Genomic DNA, 12,055 nt, shown 5'->3' with positions numbered 1-12,055 from the left:
GTACTACCTACAAATCAGCTGTTGATGCACAATGAAGAGTTAACTCTGATTCCCATATGCCACAAAGGCTGGCTTACACAATAATAAATGTTGGTGTTAAGGTTGTCATCTGACCATCATACAGCAGTTTAGTGTTTATTTATTACTGGCTTGTTTGCTAAAATCCCATTTGGCAATTGTTTTCTTATGTAGACACACATACAGGAAATACTATATATCTTAATCTCTTTTTCAGGTTGCTTGGAATTGAAGGAGGACACCATTGAAAACCTTCTGGCAGCTGCATGCCTCCTTCAACTCCCACAAGTAGTAGAGGTTTGCTGCCATTTTCTAATGAAGCTTTTACATCCATCCAACTGTTTGGGAATACGAGCATTTGCTGATGCACAGGGGTGCACAGATCTTATGAAGGTGGCTCACAGCTACACCATGGTAAGGCAATTCCAGTGTATTTCAATTATACTAATGTGAATAATATATATTATTTTCAAAGTATCTCACTAGCATTTGAGATACAATTCTGTTGCCATTACTCTTATTGAATAGTCCCATGCTCCACAAGTGATCCTATTAAAGCCAGCGGGGATGCTTGTGGTGTGTGGTACTGAAATGGAATAAGGTCATCAGAATCTCACCCTGAATGTGAATGAATTAACTGCTAAGACACTGTTCAGGATGTGCTGTAAATCACAGTAGCATACCATTTCATGAGGTTCAAGTTTATTTAGTGAAAATGAAACTTAAGGCCTCAAAATATTTTTAATAAAGGTTTCTATTGTGCCTGCTTTGGATATAGGGAAGCTTTATGCTTAATGATATTCTTCAGTGTATTTAAGAATTTTAGTAGGCAACATTTTTCTACATTGATTCCGATTAATTTCTAATAATGTTAATGTGATGTCAGCCTGTGGGTTGTAGTGGGGTGTCATTTAAAGTTCTGTATGATATAAAATCTGTAATTCTTTTTTTTAAAATGATCATTTTAATCGTTAATGCACATGAGAGGGAAGAGGAAAGGCAAAATGAAATCTCTTCAGTGTATTTTTTTTGCCTTTTCTCTTCTCTCTCATGTGCAGTAATGATTAAAATTATCATTTAAAAAAGAGCTACAGATTCTATATCATACAGTACTTTAAATGACACCCACTACAATCCACAGGCTGACATCACATTAACATTATTAGAAATTAATCAGACTCAATGTAGAAAAAATGTTGCCTACTAAAATACCAAAGCCTATCTGTAGTCATTTAATTCTGCATGGTTTGCTGCAATTAAGGACATCTGGCTCATGAGATTAGGTTTACATGGAGACTAAATCACCTATCACCTCTAGAGAGATGATGGTCCCTTCTGGTCTAGATTGAAATTATTAGTGAAATAATAGGAACATTTTTGATGCAGCTGCTTGGTTTCTCCAGCCAGTTCTTCATTTTAAAAAGCACACTTCTTCTATTGCATGATTATTAAGTACCATATAATAACACAGAAGTTTTCAGACCACTAATGCTGATGGGATTATATGCATGTGAATATTAATATACCATTACAGAAGTTTCAAAATATGTATTGAAACCTCTGTGCCTTAGAATGTATGTTCCACAGGTCAAGAACCTGGCACTTAGTGCAGATATTGACCTTTGTAATAATGTACTGAACATATGAAAATGAAATTAATTTCATTATCTTTTTCTTTTTTTTTGTCATTACACTTGTTTGATTTGGTTTGATTTTGGAGTTTCTTGTTACTGCAGAATTGATTGTTAATATCTGATATATGTAATTTACTTCAGTGTTTATTTTGAACCTGTTTCTGAGATATGAGTAGCTTATGCACCGCTCCTCGGAGACAGGGGACCTGATCTTCAAGCTGTTAAGCAAACATTGAATTTCATGCAATGGGAAAATTGCCGTAGAGAAGACTGTAGGCCAGCAAGGAAACCAGTTGTAACTAATAAGTTGGCTTTTATCTTAAGTTACTTTGTCTAGGTGTAAACTCTAGAAGTACATTTCGAAGGCCATGTTTTCAAAACCAAGACCCAAGCTGCATGTGTAATTGTAATTGCATATGTAGCTACATTATGATGGCTGCTTTTGAAATCATGATAAATATGCAAATATGCACAAACAGGTATGTGTATTATTCTGTGTACATAAATGATCCTCTAACTCATGGAAAACTTGATCCTATACATGTCTGATTACTTGATAGATGAAATACAGAGTCATATTTATGCATCTTTGTAAAATCAGTTTTTTGCATAATAAGTAATTTGTAATCCTTTAGCTGTAGTGTTTTACATTACATTTTTATTTTGTAAAAGTTTAACGTTTTTAGAGGGCCGAACAAATTAATAATGATTTGTTATGAATGTTTCTGACTTCAAGGCTATAGAAAGGATGAATGAATGCATACTTTCAAGATTCAAGTGTGTTTACTTTTCATGAAACCAAAAGGTAATTTCAGGCATGAAACAATAATGAAACAGGTGAATTGATTTTCTCTAGCTAATTTTCTTAATTACAAGACCTAAATAATTTCTCATATGAGCTACAGAACTGTCAGAATATCAAGCATAATGGAAACAGCGAGGAAAAAATCAGGGACAAATTTGGAAAACACTGCAGACCTTCAAAGGCTTTTGTAAAGTTAAAGAACAGGGTTTTTTAAAATTAATTTTTAAACTTTTTTTTCAAACTTCAGAAACATTGTACTTGTGACTGGATATTTATCACTAAAATTATTATATTATACCAAGTGAATGAGTAGGGAATCAGAACTGACTACATGGACACTTAGAGAATGTAGAACTGGTAATCCAAAAGACAATATATTTTATTAATGGGTCATAAATATCAACCAGCCAAAGAATAATGACAGCAAATGAAATGATGCCAAAAATTGTCTTCAAAAGTTAAAAGCATTCTTATACTGAGCTAGTACCAAGAAATTCTCATTCTCAGTATCTTATATCTGTTAAACATTATATTCTCCAAGTGATAACCCCCTTGTTGATCATTTCTGCTCTGGTGTTTTCCCTATAGTGACATGATATATTTTACTTTGTTTTAAAAATTATGGGATGCTGCACCTAAAGATTCATAAATTCATTACTAATTTAGTTCTCAGTCACTGAATGTTCAATTTTCATTATAATATATATTTTTATTATAAATGGGGGGGGGGAATGTCAATAAACTCTAGCTTGTCAGTTTGTTTTTATAAGCTCCATTCTCCCCTATTGGAGAACAGCTCAATAGGGGAAAGGAACTCTGTGAGTTGACAGTAATTTCATTTTTCCCATTCTTGTCACAAAGATGGCAGTCACTGTCATGGAGGAAGATGGAATTTCAACCCTTCTTCAACCATGAATTCTGGAGGAGCCACAGGAGCTGGGGTGCATTGGCATAGATGGCCTTGTAGTCACCTTGACACTAAATCCCACCAACTTTTCCCCTACCATGGCAGCATGCCTTCTGTTGAAGACATGCTTCCAAGAGCTTACGTGTACTGTACGGTTATGGGATACCCCTTAGGAGTTGGCATTGTTCCAAAGCAGAGAATGAAAAGCAGTGCAAATTGGTAAAATATAGTGCTGTTTTTAACATTTGATCCTATTGCTCAATTGTTTGGAAAAGGAGAATCTGGAGAAACACAGCTGTCTCCCTCATACTCTCCCTTCTTCCCCTTCCCCTTCTCTTTCAGCTACCATTCAGCCCTTCTGGAGGGACTGCTGTACAGCTACAGGAAAATAGGTAGTATGCCAAAGAGGCAGAACTCCCACTTTCACAGGCATAGGCTCCTCTCCATACATGGATACATCAGGCCATTAGTATTTTCTATTCTACTGGGTCTTCAGTGAGAAATTTGACTATTATGTGCTTGGAATGCAAAAGCCAAATGGGAGACAAAGCGGGGTGGGGGGAGGGGAGGAAGGGGCAGAGAGGAAAGGTTACCAAAAATATCTATGGGGGAAAATAAATAAGGGGAAAGAAGGATAAAAGTTAGTAAAAATCAAGCAATTCAAACACAAAAGCAGCATATAGGTTTCAAATACAGCAAAATTCAAAAATATTGTTCATCTTATTGGAGAGAGAGCGCTCTGTCTAGGGCCTTGTTATCTCCACTCTTGCCCTTGGACAATGAGTCAAATATATATTTTCAGTATGAATAAGATTTATTTTAGTTTGAGGCACCTTAGAGACTAACCAATTTATTTGAGCATAAGCTTTCGTGAGCTACAGCTCACTTCATCGGATGCATTCCCGATGAAGTGAGCTGTAGCTCACAAAAGCTTATGCTCAAATAAATTGGTTAGTCTCTAAGGTGCCACAAGTACTCCTTTTCTTTTTGCGAATACAGACTAACACGGCTGCTACTCTGAAACTTGTTATTTTAGTTTGAGAAACTCAATAAGAACAGAACTAAATTTTCATTGAGGAGTATAATGTGTGTGAACAAAATAGCTGCTGTCCCTGCAACGGTCAGAATTCTTAGATTTTTAAAGGTTAAGTGCACAGAAACCAAAGACAGTTTCATAGCTGTATTAATCACATGCGAGATGCAGAACACTTTCAACTCCAATTATATGAAATAGGAGTTGAAGTCATTCAGCACTTTTCAAGAGGTTTACAGTACTTCATACAGTTGGGCTCTTTGGTCTTAATACAGCAAAGCACCTACACACATGCTTAATTTTAAGCAGACTAGTTGTCACAGTGAAGTTATTTTCTATACACTGAACTTCTAATTTCCTAAGAATTCTGACTATGTTGCAGGAACAACCAACATTTTGTTCTTACACACACACCCCTCCTCACAGAGACTTTAATTTAGTTATTCCTTGTTGATCAGTCTGTAAACATATGGCTTCTCTTCATGCATAGAAAAGTATAAATGGGGACTACTCTAGTGATTAAGCATGTGCTTAAATTAAGTATGTGCTTAAACGCTCAATTGGGACCTTGATTTTCACAACTACAAATGATCATTCAGGATATTATGTTGATACATTTTCCTATTAAATCAGGAACAATATAGACTCTCATCACTATATTTGTTTCCCATCCTGCCCCTCAATGCCACGCCTGTCATCTTCCTATTTTGTATCAAAGATTTAATTTAAAAATGCTGTGAGGTTTCGTGTTAATAATGGTTAATAGAAGAGCTGGTCAGAAATTTTCTGCTGCATCATTTTGATCCCAGAAAATGCTGATTTATTGAAATTGAAACATTCTGTTGTGAGCATGACATTTTGTCAAAACTTTCAATGGAAATCAAGCAGGTTAGAAAATTGCCTGGTGTTCACCCAACTTCTTCAAACATCAACCCAGCCTCTCAGAAACCCACCTGGTGGATCCTTGGGAGCTTGGGGAGCATATTTCATTTCAGAAACACTGAAACATGCCAGATGCAAGAATGTGCTTGTGTTCACAAAATGAAATATTGTGTCATTTCATTTGAGTGAAGATTGCTGAGATTTTGTGGAAAAAAATATTGTCCCAAATCTGGATGAAAAGCCAAAAAATTTTCAAAACGTGAGTTATTAAGCACTTTAGGAGCAGATTTTCAAATGTAGGTCCCTAAAAGATGCCTAGGAGTGGGAGGTCACAAGATGGTTAGGCAGCTTTGTTCGGCATTTTTGGTTTGGTTGGTGGGTGGTTTTGGTTTTTGTGTTTGTTTGTGTGTGTTCATTTGTGATTTTTTTTCCTGGGGAATGCATAAAATTTACTAGCTTATTTCAAGATAGTGTGGTATGATCAAGCATTTTGGTCAAGGGATGAGCTAAGGTTGCTTCCTGCTCTTCTGAATGTGAAATGCACTGTTGCAGTGTAAATGACTTTGATCAGAATTCTGTCCTGACTTCAACAAATTAACTCATTTTCTGTTTTTAATCAGATTGATACTTTGAAACACGATTTTGAAATTGTTGCATTAACTACAGAAAGTAGCATATGTTAAATAGTATGCCTGGAATACTAGGAAATCTATCTTTAGATTTTTTCACAACAGGAGCTCTTTCCTTGTCTCCATTTACATCTGTTTCCAACCATTCCAGCTGACATAAATATCAGAAAGGAAGAGGTTAACAATCCTTTTTCTTTTGCTTTACACACACACACACACACACACACAGAATGTCCTTCACACAAGACTCCTGGTTATATTACAGTCCTGGTTGGGAGTTCTTTTTGCCTGCAACATGGCTTTTTACAGTCCATATCAATTTGATCATTCACTCTAGTAGACTTAAATATTCAACATTTTAAAAATCTCAATCTAAAATAACAGTAAACAGTTCCTTCTCTAATTAGCATTTTGATTATTTCCTTAATTATTTCTTGCTTAGACTATTGCAATAGTCTTCTTGCTGGACTCTCTCTTTTCAGAAAGACCATCTGATTGTATTTTGCTTCTGCAACCACTGGCATGCGGTGGTGTGGTGGTTTTTAAAAAAGTGTAACCTCACCTAAACTAAACTCCATATTCCATAAATGAAAAGTGGGTGAACTGTTTTCCTGTATTTACCCTCAACCACATTACTACTGGCATATTGTGTAATGGGAGAGTACTTGTGCATATATAAGGTGGTGGATCATGTGGAGAGCAAAAGCAGGGGTCCTTGTGTCATCATTATAGTAACTTGTGTGTGTGTTCTATTGCGTATTCAACATAGTTTTTGAGAATTTCTGAATGTGGATATCTCAATGGAATGTTTGCATCTCATTGCATACTGTATGCCTAATCCTAAACACCATGATCCTACTGTGATGTTTTGAGGTTCAACCCAGACCAGTAAGGGGTTGAGTCACCACCTACTCTTTAACCTTAGGTGCCTTAAATGCTCTGCTGCTGTGGCTCACAGCCTGGACACCAACAGCCAGCAGACAAGCATGCAGTGCTTGAATGTCTGTGTGCTGTGCACCCTGGTTCAGCAGTCTGTCCCTGGTAGCTTGCCACAACACAACAGCTGCACCCTGGCCTCCGTTAGCCTTGGTTACTACCAGCAGGAGAACCCAACACACTTCCAGTCCCAAATTTCCCCCGAACCATCTGCCCGGATGTGTCCAGCCCTCTCCTGAAACACTCAGGGATCAAAAGGGGTTGTTACTTTTTTAAAGAGACAAAAGAACAGCTTATTACTTTTATAATTAACAATTGCTTCAATTCAAACACAGCACTGTATTAGTTTAGATTAAAAGTAAAACAAGTTTATTGGCAAGAGAGAATAGTTAAGTGAATTCAAGTACAAGGGATAAAGGCAAAAATGTTTAGAAGTGAATAAAAGTAAAATACACTTTCCAATGGCTGAGACTTAACTCAGCAATCTACAGTCTTGGTTTGAGGTAGATTTCTTAGCAATCTTTCTTCTTTCCAGCCATGGCTGACTTTCTCTCAGTCAGGACCGTTCATAGAAGTACTAGGTGCTGGTTTCCTTTTCCTAGGCAAAAGATGCCAAAATGGAGCTCTCTTTCCCCTTATATCTCTTAGAATTAATTGACCCAGTATCAAGGGGCAGGATGACCTCTTTATCTTTTTCCCTTCCTATGGATTTCCCATCTGCTGATTCATATGTAAATGGGGCTTCCACTGTTTTGATTCCATAATTCTCACTTTATATTTGAGGCAGATAGAGAGCTTCTTTCCTTCCTGTCTGGGGGCAAGCCTGTTTCTCCCTGTGTTTGGTCACAGACTTTAAAGCATGGTAGCAGTGAGTATCATAATTCCTTATAGGATGTCAATGTTTATATTTTACAATGATATTTATCACTAGAGTGTCACGGGCTTTTATAAAAGTTATTACCCTTTTATAATATATTAATAGTATATATAATAAACTCCGTCACTTGCTAGGTTGATGGTTGTATTACTTTTTATGTAAATGTACCTTCATTGTGTCTGCTTGACAACCAGATTGATCAGACAAGTACATACGCATTCTTTTTTGTAGGGCAGATTTGGCTTATTTATTTTTTGCCAAACACATTTTAAGCCAGTCATTCTAGCACATATCTGTAACTCTTTGTGCACATCCCATATATACGGCACACAAGAATATAAATGATCAGTGAGTTATTAGTTTTCCAGTGATAAATTACATGCCACCTTTTGGGTATATATCATGAGAACAGTGTGTTAAGTGTATTGAGTATGTCAAGCCTGACAAGAGTTGCTCACATAGCATAGTGAACCATCAATGGGCCTCTGTGTCACACATACACCATACCTTGCCTTTATTTTTTCATACCTATGGACTCGAAGTCCAGTCATCATTGGAAGGATGATTTATCTGTTCTACACTCCCTTTGGCTGGACTTTCCTCTTTCCTCATGAGACTGGCTGCACTCATCTCTGTTCTTACCATTTTAGCCCTCAAATCTTTGAGCGCAAACCATGTAGCTTACTTTAGAGATACCCCGGACAGCTTTAGTTTAGGCTTCACTTGTGCGTGTTTGACAGCTAAATTCTGAGAAGGGTTATAAGATGCTGTACTTTTCAGTCAGACTATGGCTTCTTGGAATACCACACTCCATTTATGGATGAATCTCATTTGAACATCTCTAGTACTTTGGGATCCATACAGAACAGCATGCAGGGGCAATGTATTGTGAAAGTGCTGCCTTTTTTGTATGTTTTGTGTTGCTCTTTTTTTTCTTTTTTCTAGGCTGTGTCTCCTTACACTGTTCTTCATGCAGCAGATGGGATGACAAGTCCTTACATTTAAAGTTTGATGTGACTTCTATTAGTAGTGTGTTAGCAGTAACACATTTGTATTTTAAAGCATGCAGTGACTCTCCGGGTGTTCTTACTGTGTGTCAGTAATGTGTTTACAAAATAAATTATTGTACAATGGGTACTGTAGATAGCAGGAATAGAACTGCAAGGTGCCTGTTGAAACTTTATGAAATCTTGCACAAAATGGATGAACTGTAAGAGTATTTTTTCTTTGTATAGATAGTCCATCATAGAATACTTGAGGCACTCTTAGCAGCAACAGAACTCATCCCATTCATTTTATTATGTATTGTATTGTTGTTTCTTGAATGCCCTATTTAAACTCTCCTTCAGCCAACTAGAAACTAACAACATAATAAATCCTACAATGCTAGCAATTTTGAAAACAAATTAATCCTCTCAAATTGTGACAGATAATGTTTCCTAGAATGTAACTCACATAACTGAACCAGAGTTTGTCTAAATGTGTAATATATTGTGTTTTCAAAACTCTCTACAAAATAAAGAGAATTCTTCTTTTTGTATAAAGTAGTGTTTTAAAAGATAACTTTTTATTTATCATTGTCTTTAGCACATAGTGTACAATATGGAAAACAGAAGTCTTCATTTTTTTTTACTTAGAAAGAATATTCTGCTGCCCAAAATATGTTGGTTGCTGGGTAAGCACCCCATTTTAGAGTCTTTTCCAGTCTTACAAGTGCATCCCATTCAAATGGCTGGCTCGTGCCTCCACTTGCCTTGGTGTTGAGAACCTGCAGCTCCCCAACTGAGTTTCCAGGTTACACCTCTCGGTCACCAACTGTGATAACTAGAAAACCCAATAGGCTAGGCACCTAGATGAGTTTCCGTTCCACAGCCTGTGGGTATTAACAGTAAGCAGTGACACAGAAGCAGCTTCTTTCCACAGGAAGGGAAAAAGAACAGAGAATGCTTAATTTTGCCAAAAGCCACACAGCACTCTGAGAAAATCAATTTAAACTAACAAAGGCCTATAGCTATACTTTTACTGTCTTACCTACCCTGGGCATTCCCCTCCAGTCCATAGGTATACATGACTTAGTCTTTATAGCCCCCAGTCTCTTAGGGACCAAATTACAGCATCCTTCCTGCGGACTCCTGACTCTCCATCAGCCTGTTGTCCTAGAGTTATCCTGCAGCAACTGACAACCCTTTTTCCACCTCCTTTTCTGTAGGTTGGATCTTTTAACAGGTCAGTGTATTTTGATCTCCAGTTTCTCAGCTTTGGCAAAACAGCTATGTGACCTAGGATTGGGTCTAACAAGTCTCTTCATGGCCATAAACCTGGCTATTGTGTTTGTGCCTGCTGGGATGCTGCATATGTAGATTATTGTTTTATCTTTCCTGCTTTTTTCCCCCAACATATGTCTTTTGATCTAACTCCATAGTAAATCATAACCAAAACACACTAAGGCATGCACAATATTCATACAAAATAATACAGATATTTCCCAGTTCTCCACATCATGCGTCATCTGTTTCAAATACACTTGTTAAGCATATATCTTACTCTAAATATGCTAATATTACAAATTCATTAGAATTTTTATCTATGGGCATTTTAACCAGAGCTTAATTTGCCAGTTTGATGTAAATTATGATCTCAGGACATCAGAGTGAGGGTGGAGAAGGCACCTCATTTCAGGCCATAATAATCAATAAAAACACCTTTCTGAGGTAGAGAGAAGTCTAACAGCAGCCACACTTGAGACTTGTGCAGAAATGATTTCCAGCAAAGTATTAAATCTAACTTTGTATAATCAAATAGAATTTTTATTCATAACAATCTTCCTTCTGTTGAGAAGACAGTGTGAGTAACACAGGAAAAATAGTATATTTGAGTCATCATTCATAGAATCATAGAATTATAGAAGATTAGGGTTGGAAGAGACCTCAGGCGGTCATCTAGTCCAACCTGCTGCTCAAAGCAGGACCAACCCCAACTAAATCATCCTAGCCAGGGTTTTGTCAAGCCAGGCCTTAAAAGCCTCTAAGGATGGCAATTCCACCACCTCACTACGTAACCCATTCCAGTGTTTCACCACCCTCCTACAGAAATAGTTTTTTTCCTAATATCCAACCTAGACCTTCCACGCTGCAACCTGAGATCATTGCTCCTTGTTCTATCATCTGCCACCACTGAGAACAGCCTTGCTCCGTGCTCTTTGGAACCCTCCCTTCAGGCAGTGGAAGGCTGCTATCAAATCCCCCCTCACTCTTCTCTAATGCAGACTAAATAACCCCAGTTCCCTCAGCCTCTCCTCATAAACTATGTGCCCCAGCTCCCTAATAATTTTCGTTGCCCTCTGCAGGACTCTCTCTAATTTGTCCACATCCTTTCTGTAGTGGTGGGCCCAAAACTGGATGCAGTTCTCCAGATGTGGTCTCACCAGTGCCAAATAGAGGAGAATAATCACTTCCCTCGATCTGCTGGCAATGCTCCTACTAATGCAGACCAATATGTTGTTAGCCTTCTTGGCAACAAAGGCACACTGCTGACTCATATATAGCTTGTCATCCACTGTAATCCCTAGGTTGTTTTCTACAGAACTGCTGCTTAGCCTGCCTGTCAGTCCCCAGTCTGTAGGAGTGCATGGGATTCTTCCTTCCTAAGTGCAGGACTCTGCACTCATCTTTGTTGAACCTCATCAGATTTCTTTTGGCCCAATACTACAATTTGTCTAGGTCCCTCTGGACCCTATCCCTAACCTCCGGCATATCTGCCTCTCCCCTAAACTTAGTGTCATCTGCAAACTTGCTGAGGATGCAATCCATCCCATTATCCAGATCATTAATGAAGATGTTGTACAAAACCAACCCCAGGACACTCGTTGGGCGCTCCACTTTATACCAGCTGCCAACTAGACATTGAGCTGTTGATCACTACCCATTGAGCCCGACGATCTAGCCAGCTTTCTATCCACATTATCATCCATTCATCCAATCCACACTTTTTTTTATTTTGCTAGCAAGAATACTGTGGGAGACCATATCAAAAGCTTTGCTAAAGTCAAGATATATCATGTCCACCTGTCTCCCCAATATTCACAGAGCCACTTATCTCATCATAGAAGGCAATCAGGCTGGTCACACATGACTTGACCTTGTTAAATACATGTTGACTTTTTCTGATCACCTTCCTCTCAAAATGGATTCCTTGAGGACCTGATCCATGATTTTTCCAGGGACTGAGGTAAGGCTGTAGTTCCCCGGATTCTCCTTCCTCCTTTCTTTAAAGATGGACATTATATTTGCCTTTTTCCAATGGTCCAGGACCTTCCCTGATCGTCACGAGTTTTC

At 37.9% G+C, this 12,055-nt stretch overlaps 1 protein-coding gene across 1 annotated transcript in view; it reads left to right on the top strand.

The window, feature by feature from the left end:
• Positions 1-12,055, top strand: part of KLHL1 (kelch like family member 1) — a gene marked incomplete at its 5' end in the record, with an annotated part of 430,814 nt that overhangs the window by 189,867 nt on the left and 228,892 nt on the right. The window contains one exon of the mRNA XM_084617931.1: positions 236-432. Within this exon, the coding sequence (XP_084474057.1) occupies positions 236-432 (197 nt within the window). The remainder of the gene's footprint in view (positions 1-235; positions 433-12,055) is intronic.

Source organism: Lepidochelys olivacea, assembly GCF_965140295.1.
Source record: "Lepidochelys olivacea isolate rLepOli2 genome assembly, chromosome: 1".
Taxonomy (NCBI): domain Eukaryota; kingdom Metazoa; phylum Chordata; order Testudines; family Cheloniidae; genus Lepidochelys; species Lepidochelys olivacea.
Note: the sequence above shows the minus strand (reverse complement) of the source record. Positions and strands in the feature narration are given on the sequence as shown.